Genomic DNA, 26,301 nt, shown 5'->3' on the forward strand with positions numbered 1-26,301 from the left:
GCGTGGCCGCCCCTGGATACCGGAGGCGGGACTTCCGGTCACGCTTGGTAACTAAATCCTCCTGGACGCTAGCGGTGTGACCGGAAGAGGCGATCTGATCTTTTGGGGTAATGGTCTTTCGTCCTCCCTTTTCTTTTTTCCCAACTCTTCCCCTCACCTCCGCCGCCAAAAAGCACCCGCACCCCCAAATAACAGCTCTTCAACATATTTAGGCTATGAGCGAGTGAATGGAGACCTGCGGGTTCACTCCCGGGGTATATTCTGACTCCTTTTCGGGGTTTGGTAGGAAAACTTGGAGGGAGGCGGGGAAGAGAAGGGACCTGGGGCTGGAGGAAGGACGAGAGCAGGAGCCCCAGTGAAGTGCCTGAAGTTGAAGGATCCCGGATGTGCAGCTAGAGGGACCCTTAGAGATCGTTTCGCCCCATGTCTTACCGATGAAAAACGACTTGCGTAAGGTCACCCGAGGCAACGAAGTGACAGAGCCAGGATTCGAACTCAGGTTTTCTTTTGTCTTAAATCACAAGGCTTGAGTTACAAGTTTTCATAAATGAATGAATGAAGCATTTATTAAGCGCTGAAACCTGAGTAATGGGCTGTGCCAAGTGCCGAGGACACAAGAAATAATAGTCTTTATATATGTTTTATTAGTTATGTTACTAATATTATTACATTATAAAACTTACTGTTATTTAGTCGTTTTCTAGTCGTGTCCGACATCGTGACCCCATTTGGGGTTTTCTTGCCAGAGATACTGGAGTCTTTTGCCATTTCCTTCTCCAGCTCATTTGACAGATGAGGAAACTCAGGCAAACAGGGTTAAGTGACATGGCCAGGGTCACACAGCTAGTATCTGAGGCCAGATTTGAACTCAAGAAGATGAGTCTTCCTCCAGGCTTGGCATCACTTCACCACCCATCTGCCCTTTAACAATTTCTAGTGGCATTAATTACATAAGTTTCTCATGTAAAGAATGAAAAGAAATAACTCATCACCCAGGGCAAGTCAACCCCAATTGTCTTAAACATCTGGGACCATTTCCAGTCGTCCTGACATATATCTTGCCACTGGACCCAGATGGCTTAAGGTTGGTGACTTTGAACAGCCCTCCCTCACTTAAATCCAATTCAGTGCAAGTCATGACAGATGTCATGGTCCTCTTCTTGAACAAAGGACAAACAGTACTCCTAATGTGCTATTCTTTTAGAATATTGTTGAATGTTTATTATAAATCATTTAAATCTAATTCTTAGCCATTTCTATTGTAACCTTTCTAGTATCTTTTTTAGTAAATAATCTTGAACAAGGTAGCTAGGTGGCACAGTGGATAGAGTGCTAGACTTGAAATTAGGAAGACCCAAGTTCAAAACCAGTCTCAGATGCTTATTAACTGTAACCCTGAGCAAGTCACTTTAACCCTGTTTGCCTCAGTTTCTTCATCTGTAAAATATGGATGATACTATCATCACCTACCTCTCAGGGTTGTCATAAGGATCAAATGAGAGATTTGTAAAGTTCTTAGCACAGTTCCTGGCATATTGTAGGTGCTATATAAATGCTTTGGCAGCTAGGTGGCACAGGGGATAGAGTGTTCCAAGCCTGGAGTCAGGAAGACTCCTGAGTTCAGATATGGCCTCAGATACTTACTAGCTCTGTGATTCAGGGCAGGTCACTTAACCCTGTTTGCCTCAGTTTCCTCATCTGTAAAATGAGCTGGAGAAGAAAATGGCAAACCACACTCCAGTATTTTTGCCAAGAAAACCCCAAATAGGATCGTGAAGAATTGGATGTGACTACAAGGACTGAACAACAAACTCTCAATGCTTATTCCTTTCCCTTAAATTATGAAATGTCTTTCCATGTCATATTAAAAAAAATAATCAAAATATAAAACTGGAGAGATCTTTGTTTTCATCTGTTCTACCTCATTCCTTTTATGTGCGGGGAAAATGAAGGTAAGAGAAGTTAAATGAATTATTTAGGATCGCTCAGGTAGTTGTTATCAGATATGGGAATTGAGTCCAGGTATCCTGAATCCATATGCTGTGATGTTTCTGCTATTCTAAGTCCTTGCTACATGCAGTTGCTTTTGCTATTAAAGATTTTTTTATGAACAGATTTTCTTTAAGTCGAGGAGGCTAAAATGCCCAGCTCACACACAGCCTGCTCTTTGAAGTGTTTGCCCCTCATTTTTTTATATTCTAAAATGGTGGGGAGGGGGTTGTAAAAATATGACCTGTTTTCCACTGAGGTCGTGTATAGGCTTTTGAATCCTAACTCTACAGCTAGGTCTCAAGAGTCCTCATTTGTAAAATGAGGAAACTGAGGCCCAGGGAGATCTCAGCTTTTCTAAGGTTATACAGTTAATAAATACCAGAGGTAGGATATCATATAAAAGACTATATTAGAGTGAAAACCACTTTGTAGTAGGGATTAATAATAAAAACAAGTCCCTTCCAAGGTTAGAAAAGCTTTTGTTATGTATATATTGAAAGATCGTCATGGTGATTGAGATCAAATTCAGGCGAGTTGTATTAATCACCCCAGGATTTAGTCTACACTTACTTTACAAGTGAAAGTTTGTTGCAAAATATTTTACCTTTTGTTTCAGAGACCCGGAAGAGAGTGTTGTTTTCTGGTTCTGTCAATTAAGGTTTGTAAAGAGCTTAGGAAAATTGATATTTAGGCTAGATATGGGGCTTTAAATAATGGAGCAACAATGTTCAACTTCTCATTAAGATGAAACCCTAACATTTAAGTTAGTTGACTGATAAATTTACGAAACACAAAATTTTTAATTTCTATTTTTTAAAAGTATGAAGAGAGTGGTTTTTGTTTGTTTCAATTTAGTAAATACATGTGTGCTTAGCTCTGTACAAGGTCTTGAATCCCTTAAAGAATCCCTGTTAGAGAGGTGAGACAAATGCACAAAGAGAAGTGCCATGGTAATTGGGTACAGACAGAAGTAGAATTGCAATTATTGGAAGGAATCAGTCTAGCATAGTCAGGAAAGAATGCTAGATTTGGAGTCAACAGAGAACTAGGCTTAAGTACTACCTCTAATGTTTACCACTGGTGTAATCATCAGTGAGTCACTTAATTTCTCTGAACCTCAGTTTCCTCATCTACAAAATAGGAATAATTATATCACAGGATTGTTGTGAAGATAGCATATTACATCATTCAATCTGCATGCATTTATTAAGCACCTACTGTATACAGCCACTATTCTGGGTCCTGGGCATACAAAGAAGAAATGAAACAATCCCTATCAAGAAATTTGTTATATTGGAGAGGGATGTCATGTACATATAAGAGTGTGTACAGAATAAATACAAAGTAATGGGTGGGGAGGGGGGTGGAGAAAGGCAGAAGGGATCAGAAAAATCTCCTTGCACTGGGCTTTGAAGGAAACTAGGCATTCTCAGAGGCAGAGGTGAGGAGGGAATACAAGCCAGTCTGTGCAAAGGAATGGAAAGGAGAAATGGAATGCCATATTCGGGAACAAGGAGAAGGCCTGTTTGGCTAGGCCGTAGTGTGCATACAGGGGGCAAATGTATATTTAATCTAGAAAGTGTCAAGATAATGGAATGTGATAGTTGAGATCTGGCAGATACTCAGGAGCCCACCTGAGTGGATTACTGGTTGATTTGACTGGATTACTAGTTGACTAGATTCTAAACACATCTGGCTGGTACTTGAGAGTACTTAAGAAAGCATAGTTCTCAGAATCTAAAAAACCTTTGAACTTCTGGCCCAGTCAATCAACCAACTTGAAGAACCTCCCATTTCTGGGAGGGGACAGGAAGGAGGAAGGAGAGCCTTCGCAGGGAGCTCTGTCTCTTTTGGTTCCTGACTATAAGGCACAAGAAACCTTAGAGAATATCTATATTCTCTAAGGTTTCTTGTGCCTTATAGATTCCATGATTCCAGTCAGTTGAATATAAGATAAGATCTTAAAAAAAAAAAAGGTCCTTATTGGTTTTGTTTTTCCCCCTTATCCAAGTGTGACTTGGCCAACTGATGTTCAACTTTGATATTTTTTCCATGATTTAAAGAGAATCAAGAAAATAGTTAACTGTATTTCATGCTTCCTTTCAAATCCACAGTAAAAATTTTTCCAATGATACTTCAGTAAGGCTTCTGAGAATAGAGCTTTTAAAACAAAATCATCGTGGGCCCAGAAATCATGGGAAATTGGGTTTCTTCAGTGGTGTTAGTGGCAGTAGGGGTATGTTAGATATAGGCCACTTGTGGATACAGTTGCATTTCTCCAGACTTGTGCACCCAGTCATCCAGTAATTGAGGCATCATTGAAATAGAACACAGCCCCTGTATTGTTAACTCTTAAGAGAGGCAGTAATGACAGCCATAACCTACCTAAATTAGAAACCAGAGGGAGTCCCTAAAACTATTGTGCAGTACATGTATAACTGCCTTATTCCCACTGTTAAAAATTCTCAATATAATTGGTATACATTGTCTTGATTGAATAAAATGTTATCGTATGCCTAGATTTCTCAAAACTAGGGAGAATCTAAATGTGCAAAGATCTGGCTTAGGGGAGGGAATAAACATTTCTATAGAGCCTACTATGTGTTATACTCTTAGAAATATTATCCCATTTGATCCTCACAACAATTTTAGGAGATAAGTGCTATTATCCCCATTTTAGAGTTGAGAAAACTGAGGTAAACAGCTTAAGTAACTTGGCCAGGGTTACACATCTAGTAGGTGACCATGGTCAAATTTGAACTTGGCTCTTCCTGACTCTTGTCCCTTATAGATTCTGTGATTCTATAGATATGATCTAGAAAAGGTAAGTTTGGGGTTTTGAGGGTTTTTTTTGTCTTATCTAAGTGTTGCTTACCTTGCTTACCTAGCTAGTACTCGACTTTGATAATTTCCAGGTGACTTAGCCTGGAAGCATCATTTCTGCCTGCACTTGCCACACTCTCACCTGGGCCTCTGCCTTTTACTAAGAATCATTGGAGAGCAATAAGTATTTAATTGTAGGCCTCAAAATGATTTCTTGCAATCGTGTAGCCAAATACATGGTAAACCAATAAGGAAGGTCTACTCTGATGTATTAGCTACTGGAGCTTGTTTTTGTTTTGTTTTGTTTTTAATTTCAGAATTAGTTTATAGATTAGCCATTTGGTGCTATGCAGGAGTCATTTAAAGGGTAGATTTTCATGTGTCTAATGTTCAAATTTCTGGTGAGAAAAGAAAAAGTAAAAACAGCTGCAGAGCCTACATTAGCATGTGAGAGGAAGAAGATGCCTTTTATGTTTATACTAAATAGCTGCCAGCCCATATCCTATGTTTACAGGAATGTAAATATACAGTAGAAATCTGTGTGTCTATATACATATAATGTTACTGCTTTGCAAAAAGGAGAGCATTACTTATTCATAGAATGTCTAGTTAACTAGACTTCAGATTGTTAAATTTTATGAGAGAGATCTAGACATTTGTCTTCCTTTTTGTATGTATAGTTTTTACATTTAAAAATATAGCACTTAAAGTGATAACAGATTAACTAAAGAATAAGCTTTAAAAAAGAAAGCTTCCTGGGAAAATTTATCTTTTAGGACTTGGAGACTCTTTTATTTGCCTGTAGACCACTGCAGTGTTTAGTGAATGACCTCAACCCTGTTTTTTTCTTCCTTCCCTTGGTGGTGTGGGGGAGACAATGAATTCAGTCTCTGTACTAGCTTGGTTTCAGCTGTGTGGTGACTATTATGCCATTGTGCTGACTTGTGGTGGCTTCATGATTTGCATTTCTGTTGACTGCAGCCCTTCCTGACATTACCAATCTCTTTTCATTTAGCTCCACTGTTCCATAAGGTGAAAAGTTGCTGTTCAATTGACTAAGCTATTAAAAAGCAGCTGACAGACCTGGGAAAAATATTTCAAAGAAACATCATACAATTAAATAATATAGAATTTCAGAGTTACATCTACCTTATAAACCTCCTTTTGTTAGAGGGTATAGTGCCTGGAATTGTGACTTTTAATATCTAAAGTTATTTATAATAATTTCAGGAATCCCGGTAGTTCCTTTCTTCTTGGATTCTTATGCTAGGAAAGAACTACACATTTTCCTGAGGGCCCAAGTGAAAAGAATGTTAAGTGAGTTGGAGGGAAACACATATATTTAACCAAGTTAAAGTTAATAGAATCAGCTGTTAGACTAGGCTCTCACCATCTTTGGAAAATTGACTCTGATGAGGCTAAAGAAGTACAAAACTCAGGTGTTGCCTTTCATAATCACGAATTATCTTTTTTATTGCTGTATATAACTTGGGTCTTTAAGCTTTAACAAATTTGTAAAATAAAAGTGGACATATTGCTGAGTACAAAATATGAAACCTAAATTCTACCTCTTAATATCTTCTTACTCTTATTTTCCTTAAGATTTTTTATGGGTGGAAAAATCTCAAGAATTTCCTTGGGGACGTCAAGTAAATGAAATAAAAGCCCTAGTTTTTTCTGATTCACCTCGATAATATGCCTCATCTATCTTGTGATCCTTCATCCATCATATTAGCTAAATGAGAAGGGATACTGGATTGGGGATCAGAAGACTTAGTTTCTGTTCCTAACTGGCAATGTGACCTTGCTAAGTGATATATAGATATAGATCTCTACAGGAGCAGAGAATAAGGGAACTTCTGTATCATTGCAAAACATACTCGCTTTATCCTGCCGAAGTACTTTGAAGGATGTTTGAGCCAAAAGAACAAAGTGCCAATTTTCTTGGTGATAATCAGGAGGAAACAAAATCATTTTATAAAAAAATTGACCCTGAAACTTGTATACTTAGTACTCTAGAAAAAATGTAGCATTCTAAATAAATCGCTACAAGGTTTTCAAATTCAGACTTTGCCCAAAAAGATAGTTATGGCATTTATTTTTAAAAGCTAAAGATAATACATTCATAAAATAATTTGAAAGATTTTCCCAATATAAAAAATACTTGCCCAGAAAACAATAAAAAAGAAAGTAAACAATCTGCTTTTTAAAAAAATTACTTGTCTGCTTTGTAGAAGCAATTATTACTTTATTTGAAAGACCCAAGATATTTCTAAGTATGAGCAGATAAGGAACACATTTTTCCATGAACAGGTCACGGGACAGAAGCAAGGGAATAAGTATGTATTATTATTAGTAATATGTATTATTATTAGTAATATGTATTATTACTGCATATTGGAGGAAGGAATAAGCATCCATGTAGCACACCTACTGTGTGCCAGGAACTATGCTAAGTGCTTTACAAATATCTCATTTGGTCCTCATCAGAAGACTTTTAACAACAAATTCAAGGACTACAACTTAAGAACCCCTGTTCTTTAGCAATCCAAAGACTCTTAATGGAGGTTCTTAAACTTAGAGCAGAAGAAGGCTGTGGGGGGGCTCACAGCTAATGTGGCTATTCAGTTGTTAAAGTTGAGCTCTAGATCTCAATTTAAGAAGGGGTTAGGATGATTTAGAAAGATGCACTGTATTCAAGCTTGTGATGAGAATCAAGATAAGATTATTAGATGTTTATAATTTTTTTTACATCTTGCTCTGTGTATTACTTTGTAAATATGGTGATCAGCATAAGACTTCATTGCTTATAGAAAAACTAGTTGAATACAAAATATATTCTAATCTTCAAGTCACTTGACTACGATAATGGGAAAGAACCTTGGTTATTTGAACCCTGACCATAATCAAGGCACTACATGCTACATGATAGCATTTTACTTGAATTATAAGCATTGGAACTAGGAGAAAACAGCTTATAGAATGCTGCTTCTAAATCTCCAGATTTAACATAATCGTAAATGTCACATACCTGCAATAATCGCAACATTTATAGTGTGGGTATTTTGTATTCCAGTTCCTGGTGGCTGTTTGAACTGGCACGCATCAGTGATGGTAAGGATTATTATTTTTTTTATCTTAGTAGAAAGGAAAATAAGTATTAATATTTTAAGTGTTGTATGTCTATTTGTTCTTGTCCCACTGGAAAAGAGTTAAGAACTAGAACAAAGAAATACCATTAAAATAATAATAATGCCACACAGTAAACTTTTGTTCTGCCTGATAGCCAAGGAAGCACTTGATGCCCAAGTGCTTGAAAGTTGAAAGGAGCTGAGATTGGAAACTACTGCTACTGAGAAACAACCATCCTTCAGCACTTCCCTTGTTTCTGTTGGCTGAGTGTCCTAAATTTGGAGTCAGTCCCCTCCTACTCTCTAGGTGTGAAAGACCCAGACAGTCTGGGTCTTTGTACTTTTTCCCATATCTTAACTAAAAATGATTAGCCTACTTTTGCTGTTTTCTGGCATTGTTATCTTGAACCAAGTTCTTTGTGCATGCATGCTTCCTCCATCCCCCTTGAGTTATTATTAAGCATTTTATGGACATTGATCTTGTCTTAAACGTTAGTACTTGTACATAGCACCTAGCACAAGGACCAGTACTTGATATTTGTCATTTAGTTGTTTCAAAGATGTTTCTGTATTCTGTATCCATGTGTACTAGGATTCATCGCAGGGAGACTCTGAGCCATGGTATTCTCAGCGAGCGTACGCAAGATACTGGCAGCATTATAACCAAGCCATGCAGTGGCTGCATAGGCACCAGAAAGCCTACAGGAAGGCTATGCTGTCATTCTACAGTTCCCCGTGGTATCTGCCTTCTCGCATTCCAAGCAGTCGTTATGCAGACTGGGCTGGAGATGACCAGGCAGCCAGGGAGGATTATTTATCTTCCCATGGTTGGCATAACAGATCTCACCATCCTAGATGGTCACAGCAGCCCCCTGGTAAAACCCATAGACACCAAGTGACCACGAAAGAAGACCATGTTTCTTCCACAAAAGAAGAATCAGATTCAGATGGGGAAATAGAATGTGATTTGAGTAATATGGAGATCACAGAGGAGCTCCGCCAGTATTTTGCTGAGACAGAGCGACACCGAGAAGAGCTAAGTAAGTCTTGGCTGCTTGCTTTCATTCTTTTCTCATGTGCAATTTTCTTTCTTCTTCTGTTTTTTGGGGGCAGGGTAATGAGGGTTAAGTGATTTGCCCAGGGTCACATAGCTAGTTTCAAGTGTCTGAGGTCGTATTTGAACTCGGGTCCTTCTGAATCCAGGGCCATTGCTTTATCCCTTGTGCCACCTAGCTGCCCCCACAGTTTTCTTTCTTTTTAATGATATCACTGTGTTGTCCTTCTCCCTCCTCCCCAGTCCCATGTTAACATAGACTTCCTTGAGTTTCATGACTGGAAGTGGCCTACAATATGTGTGCCAGCCACTGTGGAACAATAGAAGGATTGCTGGGTTTGGAGTTGAGAAGACCTAGTTTCCAATCTTGGTTTTGCCACAAATTACTTGTGTGTCCTACTGCAAGACACTTCATCTTTCTGGGTTTCAGTTTCCTTATTTGTAAAATGAAAGTTGGACTAGATGACTTTGAAGATCCCTTCTCTCTCTAAACCTATGGTTTTCTAATGATCACATGAATTTTTAAGTCAGAAAGCCTTTGTCTTTTTTGCCATCTCTGTATACTCAGTTCTTATTGATTCAGAGCAGATATAGAATGGGTGCAGAGTGGAAATATACTTGGGAATATTGTTCAGCACTGCCACTTAGAGATAACGGCAGGGCCATGCTAACATAACAGAACTCAGACACATAGGCCTGGCCCATAGGCAAGTATTGAAACATGTACTGTCCCAGATGCAACCATTTTGAGCTGTTTTGTTTTCCCACCACTCAGACATGCCAAGAGACCTGGAAAAATTCCCCTGACATACTAAAAAGCTCAAGAAGCCATTTTTATTCTAAATAATAGTGTACACTGTAACACCTGTCTTTGAGTGATCCAATAAATCATACCACATTTCATAGTAGCAGTTGGTCTCCATGAAACAATTTGAATTTTACAAATCTCATTTTCTTATTTTACATTTTTATTGATATCTTTTGTTTTTATGTCTGTTTCCCAATACATCCTTCCCCTTTCCCCATTCCATTGAGCCAGCAAAACTAATCAACATATCAGTCAAGTCCAACATTATATGCAATATTTCATACCCATTGTCATCTATCCCTGCAAAGAAGGGAAGAAGGTATATTCTAATATCACATCTTTGTGGCTAAGCTTAGTCATTAAAATTTCACAGAATTCAGGTTTTGTTCTATTGCGTTTTTTTTTCATTTACATTAACTTGTATCTGTTTTGTATATGTCATATGTACTTCTCATAATATAATAATAAATACATTATTATAATACATGTCATTCCTTCCATTAAAATATATGCTACTTTTAAGGACTGTTTCACCTGTCTTTGTATGCCCAGTGCTCAGCACATAAGTGCTTATAAATATTTATTTGAAATACTCTTGTAATCTGATAAATTGTTTTTCCTCATTCTGTTTACTTCACTTTGCATCAGTTCATATAAATCTTTCCATACCTCTCTTTACACTACATTCGATATTTGTTAGAGCATAGTAATCTTTTGTTGCCTTTACATACCACAGCTCATTTATATATTACCCAGTCAGAGTATCTTATTTGTTTCTAGTTCTTTACTTTTTTAAGAGGCACCACCATAAACATTTTGGTAGGTATAAGACCTTTCTGGCATTGACTTCACCACTGAAAATCAATTTCAATTTTATTAAAACTGGAATTTGTCTTTATTGTTTAATGTATGCTCTTTACGTAGGGACCATTTTGTGTTCATCTATCTACCATTTAACATAGCACCTTGCACCAACTAGATGCTTTTTAAAATTTTTGTTCAATTGAAATGAATTGTATTTGGCATTTGAAGTCTTTTTACTGTATACAGAATCATGGACACATCAAATTTCATTCAGCTTGAGCCAGGCCTTTGCAGTATTTTATTTAATGAGATCAAGACTGTGAAAATACTTGTGATCTTCTAAAGACATCCGCATAGATGTGGAAAAATAGAAATTTTCCCTTGAAAAAGAAGTAAGTAATAAAAATATCAAGAAGTGATTCTCTCCCATCCCCAATCAGTTTTCTTGATTGAGAGAATCTTTAGTTCTTTCTTATTGGTAATATTTATAGTACATGTCAACTTTTAATCTGTAAAAGTCACGTTAAGTTTTTCCTTCTAATCATTTATCTTTTTGTTTACTTTGCAAGTTTTCTGGTTTTTTTTTCTAAATTACTCCTAACTCAAATGACTTTCTCATTCACTCATTTGAAAACTTTTCCAATATTATATGTAACATACATTAAAACTGTATCCTTAAGTAATATTAAACAATTTGGGGAGGTGGGGCAGGGATATAAGCACTAGTTTTTTGTTTGTTTGGTTTTTGTTGTTGTTTTTTTGTGGGGCAGTGAGGAGTAAGTGACTTGCCCAGGATCACACAGCTACTAAGTAAGTGTCAAGTGTCTGAGGCTGAATTTGAACTCAGGTCCTCCTGAATCCAGGGCTGCCGCTTTATCCACTGTGCCACCTAGCTGCTCCCAGCACTAGTTCCAAGAAAGGAACTTTGCAAAGGAAATTCCAAACTACATCTTAGCCCTAGAAAGAGTAGTACTAAAATACTAACTCATTTATGGAATTGTATTTTGATTTTTTTTTTTAAAACACATTCATTAGTTTAGTGTAAGAAGGAATTTTTTGTTGCTTTTCAGTTAATTAACCAGCTGTACAAATCTTTGAGAGTTGGGAAGATGGGAGTTCTAACTGAAGGATTTTGTAGAAATGAGCTGTTCCAAGCCTTAAGATAGCTAAGGGCATCTATCTCCCCTGACAAGTACTTTAGAGAAAACTAATTTGTTCTTATATGTGAAAGTTAGAAATAATATCAAGAAAGAAAATTCTCATTGTTTTGTGTGAATAGTTTCAAATTAAATACCTAAAGAATGTTAAGTGTTTTGATTTTAGTTTACATTTTATTCAAAACTCTAATGTGCTTTGTCAAGTAGTAAATATTTTACTTTACAAAAATGAAGTGGAAGTTACCAAGGAGAGAGGAAAAAGCAATTGTTTTTGCAACGCATATGGTACTTTTAATTTAGCTTTTCTAATTTATGCTTTTCCACAGTATTAATTTAGTAACCATTATCAAATCAACATATTGCATTACTGTGATACTAGAATAGGCTTTCATGAGGAACTATCAGCCTGGATTATTTCAAGACCTTGACTTAGAAACTATGTCAATAGTTGTGAAAATGCAATGTTCTTCCAACTATTTTTAGATGCCTTCAGAAAAAAAAAAACAACAACAAAAAACAAGTGAGAACCCATCTAGATGTTATTGAAATAAAGATTATCTCTAGCAGGAACATTATGTGCAGCATCCCCTACTATTCAGAACAGGAATTGAGAAGTTTTTCTTTGAAAACCAGAGAATCCTCCCCAAATACATTTACTTTTTTGCCTTAGTGAGAATAAAAGCACTTCAGAAAACAAATTCTGACAATATTTATGCACTTTTTTTTTTAATTTTAGAAAATTGAACATTTTCAGAGAAGGACAGCAGTATCAAATTGAAGATTTGCTTCTATGTAATATAACAAAAAGCTATTGCATTTTAGCGACATGAGGCCAAAATTCAATCGTGTTCGCCTATATGGTTTAGTTGCATGAAAACAAAGGGTGACTTAGAGGGTAGCTGGGATTCTGTTGTCTTCTGTGCCCCTTTTGGTGTTAGATTGTGGCATGCCCCTCCAGCCCCCTAAATAATAGTTTCTTGTTTCTATAATTTAAAAAATATTAAAATATCACTTTGTTGTGGTTGTCTAATTTTATTTCATTTTGTCTCAGATCTTAGTAAATTCTAATGTTGATTAATTTTCACATTATGTAGACTTTTTCATTGAGATTTAGTTTATATAACCCATCTTGAATGTTCAGGGTCATATGGAACTTGAGTAGCATTTAAGTTTGCTTAATATAGAAATTTTCTATTACACATTATGGTTTAGGCTATAGATTTTTAAAACTTCAAGTATTTGATGAATAAGTTTATATTCTATCTAATAGGATTTATTTAGAACATTTTGGAAAGTTTGGGTACCAAAAGAATAAATTTACAAAAAGATGAGAACAAGAGTAAATCGAGACTAGTCAGAGAAGTTTTAATATGAATTCCACAAATACATGTTTTACATAGTTTATAGAATCATAGAAATTTATGATGAACTAGAAGGGAACCTTAGAGGCAAAATCTTATCCAACTTCCCCATCTTACAGAGGAGGAAAATGAGATCCAGAGCACTTCAGTGACTTGCCTCAGGTCACATAAATAGTGAACAGCAGGTGTGAGATTTTAGCTTCCATCCTAACTCCAAAGCTACTGATATTTCCACTGTCCTCAGTTCTCTCTTAGTTTATCTTCACTTGAAGTAAAATTCTTTCAAATTGGACTTAATTATCTTGTTTATGATTCCTAGAATTCTAGATATTCTCTGATTTAACTTTCCTGGCCCAGAGTGTCTCCCCATCTCCGTTACCTACTTCACAGCCTCCAAAGTGATTTCTTAAAATATAGTTCTGACCAAGTCATCTCCTGGGATCAGTAAACTCCAGGGAATTCCTATAACTTCTAGGATCAAATAGACATTCCTATGCCTGACATTTAAAGCTCAGAACAGCCTGGCCTCTTCCAAATTTGTAGTCTTCTTACACAATACTCCCATCCCTTGCACTGTGCAGCCATGCTGGCCTACTTGTTGTTCCTTGCTCCCATCTCCCATCTCCATGCCTTTGCACTCACCATCCCCTATTGTTGGAATGCTCTTCCTCCTCACTTCTAACTTTTGGAATCCCAGGTCCCTTTCAAAATTCAGCTTAAGGACCACCTTAAACATGAAGCCTTTCTTAGTTCCCCAGCTCCTACTGCCCTCCCTCCCTAAACTACCTTGTATTCATTTTATAGATAATATACTATATATGTCTATCTATAATATTCTGTATGTCCTATATATGTTCATGTTGTGTCTCCTATTCAAATGTAGTCTCCTTGATCATAGTGTTAAGGGCTAAAATTCTAGCTAGTCTGTCTAAAATATCTAATGAGTGGTTGCCAATAAATTATAAGCTTTAGCAAGAGTTAGGCTTTTAAGCATTTATTAAGGAGAATAAGAATTTGGTAAAGAGAGAGAAAGGCCTACATTCATCTATCTATTAAAGGGAGAACAGGTTTCTAGCTCCCTTCTCTGCCAGAGTCCCCAGGAAAGAGTGTGAGACCAAGCCCCAGTCTCTTCCTTCTTCCTCCCGCTAGCCAGCATCACTTCCTGATGCCAAAGAAAAGACTCCTGGTCTTGCCCTCAAAGACCTTCGTTTCATGGGCGGAACTCTTCTACAGTAAGTCTCCAGCAGGTGGCGTCATTCCAATCGTTACAATAGAATCATTGGATCATAAATTTAGGGTTCAGGGGCACATCAGGGATCATTGAGACCAACCCCCTTCATGTTACAAATAAGGAAACTGAGGCCTAATGATATTAAGTGACTTGCCCATGGTCACATAGCTAGTAAGTGTCAAAGGTGGTATTTTAACCCAAGTCTTCCTGACTCTGTACAGCATGATCTACCATGTCTTCGTGTCCTTGGTACTTAGCCAATTGCCTGGCACGTAGTAGATGCTTATTATTGCTTATTGATTGATACAAATACATATATCGAAATGAAAAATCACAGTATTCTTTGTTGTGTGCAGAGAGATACATAGGCTTCCAGGTACCTAGAGCCCATGTAGTAAATTCCAGCGTTAGCAGTCTATGCATATTACTCAGGATTACTTGTTTTGATATTTTTCTAAATGTCATTGATGTGGATGCTCCAGGGGTATAGATCACAACCCCTCCATACTTTCCTATTTGTGTTTTTTGCTGAATCATCCATCTATCCAATTGACTGTTGGAATGACTTGATTTCTCCTAATAATTGGGGGTTACCAGGATAACAATTGGGCTATCTGTAAGTTATATATTTCTATACAACTTCCCACATTTCTAGTTAGTGCTGGTAATATTCTGCTTCCCACTTAGACCCACTGTCTGCTTTTCCATTGCCTTTCAGGTCACCCAAAATTTTGATTCTTTTGAAATTTGTGGTCCATATTTTGTAGCCATATAACATTACTAGGAAAATATTAGTGGTGGTTTGTTTCTTTTTTTCTTTTTTCTTTTTTCTTTTTTTTGTGGCAGGAAGCTTCTTGGATTTGTGGAAAGCACAGCACAGTTTTCCAAATATGATTCCATCTATTCTTCTATTCATTTTTTTGCCCTCCTTCCCCATCACATTATTCATTGTCAGTATCTAGCCAAGATAAACTAGTCGATTAATTTAATGTCTAATTGTACTTTGTAATCTGGGCACAATCCACATGGGAGAACAAGGTAGATGAAAAATACATATTGCCCAGACTATGAAATGTAATAGTAAATCAATTATTCAGTTTCAAAGCAAATTCTGAAAGGGTATTTCTAATATGTCAGGGCGGGGGGGGGGGGCAGTGGGGTGGAATCTTAAAACCTTTTGCCTAACTGCGATCCTGTTTGCTAAAACTAGCTCGATAGCTATATTTATTCCCCAGCTCCTCTCATAGGTGTTTAAGCCTAATAATAATAACTGGCATTTATATAATTCCTTAAAGTTCACAAAGTAGTTTACATAAATTACCTCATTTGATCATACTAAGCTTCAGGAAGGTAATTTCTAAGGAAGGTATTACCGGTATTATACCCATTTCAACAGGTGAGGAAACTGAGGCTCAGAGATATTATAGGATTTACCCAGGCTCACTGCTACTAGTGTCAGAGGTGGGATTGGATCTGTGGTTTGTCTAGACTCCAAATCCAGTACTCCATCATGCTGCCTAGCTTATAAATAATCAAGATTTCAAACCCAGGAAACTGCCAAGTTAGAAGAATCTTCTTAGTAACAACTCTTTTGCACATTTTAGCCAGATTATTCCACAGCTGGTCAGCTAAGACTTTCTTTTGTTGTTTTTTGGTGGGGCAATGAGGGTTAAGTGACTTGCCCAGGCTTACACAGCTAGTAAGTGTCAAGTGTCTGAGGCTGGATTTAAACTCAGGTTCTCCTCAATCCAGGGCCGGTGTGCTTTGTCCACTGCGCCACCTAGCTGCTCCCACAGCTAAGACTTTTTTTTTTTAATTTTATTTATTTATTTTAGTGAGGCAATTGGGGTTAAGTGACTTGCCCAGGGTCACACAGCTAGTAAGTGTTAAGTGTCAGAGGCCGGATTTGAACTTGGGTACTCCTGACTCCAGGGCCGGTGCTCTATCCACTGCACCATCTAGCTGCCCCCCAGCTAAGACTCTTAAGATTGTTTTCCATAAAGTGAAACACTGCCAGTGATCGAGAATACTTGCTTTCAAAGGAAGTAATTATCTGGTAAATAGGAAATTGTTCAATTGTATGTACTTTAACTTTTAAAAAATAATACTCTTGCTTTGTAAGCTTTGCTTACTGAGCTGAGACCATCCCATCCCTCATAAGCAAGTAAGTTAAACAAGTGTGAGTGTGAGGTGTTCAAAGTAACAACTAGTGATAGGCCTGGCCTGAGAAGGATTTAAAGTACAGAATTTATGTGAATCTGTTCTCCTGATTCTGGATTGACTTTATTTTGGAGTCTTTTTCTGCTGTTGCAGGGATCAAATCAGTCACGATTGTGATGGAAGATGTTGAGTACATCTTCAAATATAGTCTTAATTCTGCCATTGAATGTCAAAATTGATGTGTACATGGCACCTAACCTTGTGATTTCCTGCAGCCAAGACAGAAAAGGGAAAATCAAGTCCCAATTTAGGTATCAGATGAAGAAATGTGGGTCTCAGCCCTACCCCCCTCCAAAAAAAAATCTTCATAGATTGAATTGGAGTTAGTATTGATTCGAGGATTTATCACATTGGAATTATCAAGCAAGCAGTAATCATTTATTTAGCACTTATTGTATTTCAGGGTCTAAGGTGGTGGGTATGTGAGTGAAAAGAAGGTGATGTATAGAAGGGTCAGGTCAACAAGTCAATCAGCACACATTCCTTAAGTCCCTAATTAAGAGAAGGTTGAAATGACAAGATAATCAATTTGATATATAGAGTAAGTGGAAATGAGGAAGTAGTCAAGGATGGCACTGAGGTTACCAGCTTGATTGGTAGAATGGTGGGGCCCTTGATAATAATAGAGTGAACTGCAATAATTCAGTAGTTTATATTCCTCAATTATGTGGAACATACAAAAGTAGTCCTTGAAGAACAGTGTCCCTGCAGAGATCCGCACTGTAGTGGATATCAGCATAATCAGACATATTGGTACTATAGAAGTTCTGCCCCTCTAAGAGACCCGCAGCTTTGTTATGGTCCCTGTCTTTATTGTTTTGGAAGATAAAAAGTAATGGGATAGACTCCAAGTGACCATGGCATAAACTAGCCATCCACTTTAATATCCCTTTATCACTCCATTTCTCCTCTCCCTTCTATAAAAACAAACTTCTCTGCGGTGATGCTTATGGCTTCCAATATGACTTCCCTTATCTGAACAGTAATGTGGCAGAGAGATGCTCGACTCACTGCAAACCAGAGAGGATAGAGAAGAGAATCTCTAGAGGTCTTCAGACCTGTAGAGTGTTATCTTTCAAGAGGACATCTTCCTAGTTAAATGTTTTAAACAGATGTAGTAACTAATAGGAAGACAATAATAAAATCACCTTCTCTGGGCCATTCCCATCAATAAAATTTCCAGGCCTGAAAGTTAACTGGGCAGCAGGGAAATAACTAGAATTGTCTAGTGTCTGGACTCCAAAAATCCCACTCCATCTCAGACAAACAGGTGTCTTAGTTTTCTGGGCACGTCTTTTAAATACCCAGGATATCTGGGTAACTAATTTACTTGGCAGCTCAAATATATAGCAGAAAGCATTGAGGTAACAAAGAAGATGCTTGTTTGCTTTCTCTCTGTCAAAGTAGTATTAGGCCAGCATTTAAGTTCTACGTCATTTAATATATCTGTTTCCCACAAATAAGATATGAGTTATATTTCATTTACTGGGCTTGACAGCCTTTTGGCTTTTCTACACATTACTTTTTCACATAAAAATAAACTACAGATGTTCTGAGACAAAAGTGGCTAAATACTTAAGTTATTTTTCTGGGTTTACAGATGTTTTGTTTCACATGTGTAATTCCTACGTTTTATGTAATATTTTTAAGTTTTTAGAAGTGTTACATGACCCCAAATTCCAGATTGATAAGAGAGTAATTAAAATGACTCTGTGTGTGTGTGTGTGTGTGTGTGTGTGTGTGTGTGTGTGTGTGGTATAGGTGATTCAGCAGATAAAAGTCTGAAGTCAGGAAGACCCAAGTTCAGATCTAGACACATACTAGTTGTGTGACTTTAGGTATACTACTTAATCATTATTTGTCTCAGTTTCCTCAACTCCAAAATAAAGATAATGCTAGCATCTACCTCACAAGGTTGTTGTGAGGATCAAATGAGATAATATTTAGAAAATACAGAACCAAGAGAACATTGTACACAGTAACAGCAACATTGTGTAATGATCAACTGTGATAGACTTGGCTCTTCTCAGCAGTGCAATGATCCAAGACAATCCCAAAGAACTCATGATAGAAAATGTTCTCCACATCCAGAAAAAAAAGAACTGGATTCTGAATGCAGATTGAACCATACTGTTTCTACTTTTTGGCTGTTTTTTTTTTTCTTTTTGGAAGTTTTCCCCTTATGTTCTGATTCTTCTTTCACAATATGACTAATGCAGAAATATGTTTAATGTGATTGTACATAAATAACCTATACCAGATTGCTTTCTGTCTTGGGGAGGGGTTAGGTAAGGGAGGGAGGGAGGGAGAAAAATTTGAAACTAAAAATCCTATGAAAACAAATGTTGAAAACTATCTTTACATGTAACTGGAAAATAATAAAATACTTTTATGATTAAAAAAAGAAAATACACTTAGTATAGTACCTCACATATGGTAGATGCTGTATCAAATGCTTATTCCCTTCTACATATGTGTGTGGATATGTGGGTATTTTCTCTCTCTTAAATGGATCTGCAATCTCATTAATTTGAAAGTTCCCTCTAATGATGGAGATTGCAACCCATCTATGCCTGCCCTTCCTTTGGAACTCTTATCCATGTCTTCCCATAACTTTGTCCTGGGGGTTCACCTAATATACTAAAGGTCTTTGTTGTATTTTCCTGGCATCCCAAAAGTACCAGTAAATCATGATTCTTCATTAGTTATCCCTTATCCTCACCACATTCCTATCATGCAGGTCTATAATGACATCTTTTACTTTTGCTGTTATTAGAAGCCCCTCATTGTTTTTTTTACATATATGTGTGTATGTGTATTTTTATGTAGGGGTGTTTGTATAATTTGTATATGCGTGTGTGTATGTGTATATCTGTATGTATGTGTGTATGTGTATGTGTGTGTGTATATATGTGTATATCTGTATGTATGTGTGTATGTGTATGTGTGTGTGTATATATGTATGTATATACGCACACATACAAAATTACAAATTATGCCCAGATTACAAAGCTTTTCTAACAGTGTACACATCTCTGGTAGACTGTAGAGATGGACAGTAAGTTAGGCCTCAGGCCCAGAGTTGGGCCTGAGGAGAAGGATGGGCTGAAATGCCTTTGGAAAACCACAAAGCTGCATTAAGCACCCCAGGCTTCCCATGAAAGCAAAGGAACATTTCCATAACTAACATTCCTTTGGTCTTGCTGCTACATGGCAGTAAAACATAGCCTCCAACTCGCTAAAGAATGAATGTGACCTAGAGTACAATGGAAAGGGGCCTGTGTGTGTGTGTGTGTGTGTGTGTGTGTGTGTGTGTGTGTGTGTGTGCGCGTGCGCGCATGCACGTGTGCACGCACCTATACATATTTTTATGGGCAGTCCAGCCCATTCTTTTCTTCCTGTCCACCTCTGGCCACAACTTAGTGTCTATCTCTACTGTCTACCACAGAGTGCACACTGTTAGAAAAGCTTTGTAATCTGGGCAATAGGTATTCTTCATTCACTTGGTCTTTCCTCAGTGGGTGGTTAGATCCAGCTCCTTTGATTGATTACAGATCTCTTCTAGGAGACTCTGGTCTTTAGTGTTCTGGAGCCTTGATGCTTCCAGCACTAACAGAAGTATCTGGAAGACCTCATCATCTGTACGGATCCCTGTTTAATGGCCTTTCTACCTCTCCTTTAAGCATCTGAGACTGTGATGTTAGGGTCTAAGTGTGGTAGCTCTCCTGCCTTCATTGGGGAAAACTATTATAAAATTTTTTGCAAATTGTTTCCATTTTTCTTATGTTTGTTGTCCTTCCTTTTTTTTTTCCTTTGTCCTTAAATACCCATGGGATGACTTTGCTAGTTGGATCTCTTGCAGTGATTTCTTTAAACTGCCTTTATCCTCCACTGCTTTTCTCTGCTTTATGAGAAAAACTGCTCATAATTGTCCATCATGTTCCTTCAAACAAATTTATATTCTAATCCAATGTTGACTTTGGCAGCCATCTTCTCTTTGGCAAGAAAGTCAAATGTTTGCTAACTAGGGCACTTTCTGGGTTATTCGGTTTCTATTTAGCAATTAATTTACATTTCTTAAATTTCTTTTTAAAAGTATTTTAATTGGGGTTATCATTTCTGTTGTCCATTTCTGACTTCTGATAGTAAATTACGTATTTGAACAGTTCAAGATTGAATCATTTCACTTATATACTACATCTTTTTTTTTATTATCATTCTTTACTAAGTTTGATCTTAGCTCTGACAACATGATGATCTAACACATCTTTTCCTATCTGTTGAAATGTAATCTATTTCTTTTTTTGGTGATATTATTTGTGTTTGCCATGTTTTGTGCCTTCTGATTCTTTTCTGGAGGAAAGTGTTCATGACATAAAAGTGGGAAGCACCTGCATAATCTTTAAGCCTTTGGCTCATCATCATCCTTCTTCCTAAACCATGTTTGGTCATATATATCTCCCCAACTCCGCATTTTCCCGCCTTTTCATTAAAGACAGCAAGTATCAGGGAATGTTGATCTCATCTGGGAATCTTATCAGCTTCAAAGTTGAATTCCCCTAATTCTTCTTTCTCAAGAATTAATGTTGTACTTAAGCTCTAATAACTCTCATGATGGTCTTTTTTCAGATACTTTGTGTTAATACTTTAGGTATATTGTAAACCTTACTTTATCAACTCTTTTCTTTGCCTTTCTGAGGAATACCTCATTTAGCTGCAAACTTCCTTCTTCTGGTTTCATTTATAGCAAGAATGTCAAAATTGATGTGGTTCAGGTTTTTTTAACACCATGTCCTTGGTTATTGGGCATAGATTACACATTTAGGCTAAAAATCATCAAACTGAAATTTCTAAAAGATGGTCTAAAATCTGTGATTCTTAGCATTCTCCGCCTCCTGTTACCACTGCTCAGCCATTGTCACCATAGAAAGAGGAGGGGGCTTCCCAGGACTCAGGATCATTTTGTATTTTTCTCAGTTTAATGGCACCCTCCCAGTGGTTAGCCTCTCTATAGTTAGCTAGGTTAGTCCTTGGGACCCTACTCAAAGCCTTTCTAACATTATAGACCCTGGTAGAGTTTAACTTCTGCTGGCATAATCTCAAAGACACCCAGTGTCACCTCCACATCACAGTGAGAGTTCAGTCAGACTCTGGAGTGCACAGGAAGCATGCACGCCCACACAGAGCACCTATGATTTGTGCTTTATGCCATCAAAGAGATTCTGAAGTGATGACTGCCAGTCTTTACTCTTACTTTAAAGTGAAATTATATCTGTTTGCCTCCTCATCTTATATGCATCTCATTAACAGTATTCTCTTTGTATGCACAGTACTTCTAAAATATATGCCTTCTAATGGCAGCTTTCCCATTTTTGTTTAATAGATTCCCTTACCCCAAATTTATATAAATCAGTCACTTATCCTATACTGCCTTCTTGTGCTGTTTTTGTTACTGTCAGTAGTAAAGGGTATAGATGATATTATTAAACTTTATTTTAATCGTAGATGGACTGAGGGGAAAGTATTTCGAAAGCACATTAAATTATTTAACTTTTTATTGGATAATAGTGGAAAATAGGCTTTATTCTTGTTGAAACCCCGATAATAATGCCACATATTGTAAGAACTTAGCAAATGCTTTTAATGGTCCCTTTTAAATTATGGCGTGAATTCAGAATTAAAAGCATATAATTACCGGGGCTGGAATATTTCTGTTTCAGTGAAAATTGAGATCTCAGAATGTTAAAATGTACCTTTTAGTGCATAGCTCCAGGTACTAGAACATAGAGTGTAGAAGTCAACAGTCTTAGATTTCATTCCCAGAACTACCTTCAATTTGCTCTTTCACCTTTGACAGTTTTCAGCTTACTTAATTTTTCTTTGTCTGGTCTGAGTTGTACTTTGAGTCCTTCATACAGATCAGTGTCTTATAACTGCAGTTATTGCCACTACGGTTTTTCTTATTGCCAGTATGATTTTTCTTCAGTCAAGTGACCAGCCAACAACTTTATTAAAAACACCTCTGTTGGGGCAGCTAGGTGGCACAGTGGATAGAGCACTGGCCCTGGAGTCAGGAGGACCTGAGTTCAAATCCAGCCTCAGACACTTAACACTTACTAGCTGTGTGACCCTGGGCAAGTCACTTAACCCCAATTGCCCCACAAAACAAAACAAAAAAAAAAACACTTCTGTTGTACCAGGCACTGTTCTAGGCCCTGGAGATACAAGTACAAAGAATGAAACAAACCCTACCTACATCAAGCTTACCTTCTAGTGGGGCAGACAACAAGTACATATAAAATATACAGCTTAACAGTAAAGTAAACAAATACAAATATGTACAAAATAGTTAAATACAGGGTAATTTGAGAGAGAGAGTACACCAACAATATGGGGAGGACATGATCAAGAAGCCTTGCTACAGAAGATGATGCTTGATCTGATTCGTGAAGGAAGAGAGGAACTCTCTGAGGCCTAGGTAAAAATGAGTCCATCATTCCAGGCCTATAGAATGACCAATGCAAAGACAGGGACACAGAAGATGAATTGTAATGTGTGAGCAACAGAGAGAAGAGTATTGAAAGGGAAGTAACATCCAGTGAGGTTAGAAAGACAGGTTGGGACCAGCTTGTTTCTAATAGGCAATCAGTGATGTGTTCTAGAGCTCAGGACAGAGACCAGGGATGGATATATAGATCTTTTGAGTCATCTGCATAGGGATTATACTGAAATCCATGACAGAGAAGAGGGAAAAATAATAATAAAATTCATTTGGAGACACAAAAGAGCTAGAATATCCAGGGAATCATGAAAAAAAGGAAGGGATGAAGGAAGAATAGCACTTCTAGACCTCAAATTATATGACAAAGCAGCAGTCATCAAAACCATCTAGTACTGATTTAAAAATAGAGAAGTAGGTCAATGGAACAGACTAGACTAGGGAGAATCAGGAACTCAATAACCCATTGTCCAACATTCAGAAAACATTACTTAGGAACAGAACCACATATTTGATTTTTTTTGAACTGCTGGGAAAATTGGAAGGCAGTGTGGCAGAATGTAGGTCACCAAGACCTTATTCCATGTTCCACGATACATTCCAAATGGACACCTAAGCTTAGTTTTAAAGACCATACCATAAAAAATTAGAAGATATCCTAGCTATAAGTAGGATGGATAGTCTTAACCAAATAAGGGATGGAGACAATGACAAAAGCTTCTACAAAACCACAGTTAGTGCACTTAGGATACAAAGTGAAGAAGCTGGGTGGGGGTGAAAATCTTTATATCAAATTTCTTTGATTTGTTATCCAAAATATATGAATAACCATATAGCTGTGCATGTATAATTTTTATAATCAAATGTCATTTGCCAGCACATGAGCATTCAGAGGAGATAATCAATCTCCCCAAAAGAAGAATTGCAAACTATTATTTGGAGAATGCCTCAAATCACTAATAATAAGAGAAATACAAGTCAGAACAGTCATAGAGTTTACTTCATACCCAACAAATTGGCAAAAAAATGTCAAAAGATGGGAATAGTGAATATTGGAGGGCTGATGGGAAGATTGCATTGTTGATAGAGCTGTGAGTCAGCACAAAAATGTCCATACCCTTTGACCCAGAGATCCCACTATGAGGCTTTTATCACAGGGAGGCCACTGATAAGAAGAAAGTCCCCACATACACTAGAATATAACAGCACTTTTTGTGATAGCAAAGAATTGGAAACAGTGGAATCCCACTGATTGGGGAGTGGCTAATACCACAAATTGTGGTGTTTGATTGTAATGGAATATTACTGAGCTGTCAGAAATAGTCAATATGATAAATACAAAGAAGCATGGAAAAAATGTATATGAACTGATAAAGTAAGCAGAGCCAAGAAAATGATATACATGGTGACCACATCAATGTAAATGGAAAAGAACAACCGTAAAACAATTAAATGTGAATGTTTCAGAATTACAGAGAACAAACATGTTTGGAGGTTTTTTGGTTTGGTTTTTTGAGGGGCCATGAGGGTTAAGTGACCTGCCCAGGGTCACGCAACTAGTGTCAAGTGTCTGAAGGTAGATTTGAACTCAGGCCCTCCTGAATCCAGGGCCAGTGTTTTATCCACTGTGCCACCTAGCTGCCCCTAGGACATGAGTTTTTAATGTATCCAGTCAGCATGGTAAGTTTCCTTCAGCTGCATGAAGCAGCTCTTAGGTAGGTAGTAGCAGCTCAGGTAGTTAGGTGGGTGGTGCAATGGATGGAGCTGCAGGCCTGGAGTCACAAAGGCTTGAGTTTAAATCCAGCCTCAGATATTTGCTAGCTCCGGGATCTTGGACAATTTACTTAACCTGTGCCGGTTTCCTTAATAATTGCACCTCCCTCCCAGGGCTGTTGTGGGGATCAAATGAGATAATACTTGTAAAGCGCTAAGCACAGTGCCTGATACATAGTAAATGCTATGTAAATGCTAGGTATTATAATCATCATGATGATGAATAAGAGCATTACAGATTTTTCCCCTCATCTTATATTGTCTTTTATATTATGAACTCAAACATTGCCACACATGACTTTTTCAATAAACAAAAGAACACAGAAGTAGGAATTTAAACAACCTAGATTTCCTCAGAAGCTTTTCATCGTGGTATTACATTGGCGTAAGATGCAAAACCAAACAGGCTCTTAACACTATCCTTGTTGGAGTAATCAGGGGGGAGCTGAGGAAGTTCTTACTTTTCTTCTGAGTTTTCAAGGCTCATTTCAGCCCGATTGGATTTTACTCCATGCCGTTTTCCCATGAGTTTTTAGCTCTTACCATCATTGTACAGCACCTTGATAAGTGTGTAATGAGCTTCATAAATAAGTAGATAATGAGCCACGTCATGCATCAGAATCTAATGAGCACATCACCTCAGCTTGCCCAGATGGGCATTAGAAACACATTTATCTCGATTTAAAAACCAAGATATGGAACATTAGTGGCACTGAAGCGTGACTAGGTAGTTGTCAGCCAGATCGTTCACCATGCCTTGTGTGTTTGTTTACTTAGAAAGACAACAACAGCTGGAGGCAGAACATCAGGATATGTATGTAGAAGCTGACCACGACCTGCACCCAACCACAGGTCGGTCTGTGCAGCCGCCCTCGGAGAGGCCAGGAGAAAGGCGAATGGTCGAAATGAAGAAATTGTATGGGGAAAGCGCTGCCAAGATCCAGGCCATGGAGACGGCCATGCAGCTCACTTTTGACAAGAACTGTGATAAAAAACAACCCAAGTACTGGCCTGTTATTCCTCTGAAGCTATGAACCATATGAAGCCCCTGTGAAATCTGTGCTCTTAAAAATTAGGGTCTGATGTCAATGATACTGCATCAGGTTTTAGAGTTCTTACTCATTCTGATGTACTTGAGATAAAGCGTTTACTTCAGTAAATTTGGGTAAATTTTATATTCGACATCCAAAGTGTTTCCAAGAGCCATTGCAACCTATGTGGACAGTTCGGAGATGTTAAGCATTAGAATGAAGGATTTAGACCATCTTGATAAAAATAAAACTTACTTTGTATCAAAAGCAATCATCTGTTTGTTGAAATGTTTTTTTTTAATTAATGATTATTATGTTCCATAATTAAGTTTCTCTTGGGAATTCCTAGGTTTCCTCCTTTTATATTATTTTCTTCCATCTTTAATCGGAAGGCAATTAAACAAGTTCCTTAATTTG

The 26,301-nt window shown here is 37.5% G+C and overlaps 1 protein-coding gene across 3 annotated transcripts; it reads left to right on the top strand.

The window, feature by feature from the left end:
• On the top strand, positions 1-26,301 carry GEMIN8 (gem nuclear organelle associated protein 8). Of its 3 annotated transcripts, none has more exons than XM_043990798.1 (4): positions 1-107; positions 7,892-7,929; positions 8,539-8,986; positions 25,631-26,301. In XM_043990798.1, exons 2-4 carry the CDS (start codon positions 7,927-7,929, stop codon positions 25,885-25,887), a joined length of 708 nt encoding a protein of 235 aa, XP_043846733.1. In that variant the 5' UTR covers positions 1-107; positions 7,892-7,926; the 3' UTR covers positions 25,888-26,301. The 3 variants fall into 3 exon arrangements, with proteins under 3 accessions (XP_043846733.1, XP_043846734.1, XP_043846735.1); XM_043990799.1 differs by lacking the exon at positions 1-107 and adding an exon at positions 114-499; XM_043990800.1 differs by lacking the exon at positions 1-107 and adding an exon at positions 4,797-4,816.

Source organism: Dromiciops gliroides, chromosome 3, assembly GCF_019393635.1.
Source record: "Dromiciops gliroides isolate mDroGli1 chromosome 3, mDroGli1.pri, whole genome shotgun sequence".
NCBI classification, from domain to species: domain Eukaryota; kingdom Metazoa; phylum Chordata; class Mammalia; order Microbiotheria; family Microbiotheriidae; genus Dromiciops; species Dromiciops gliroides.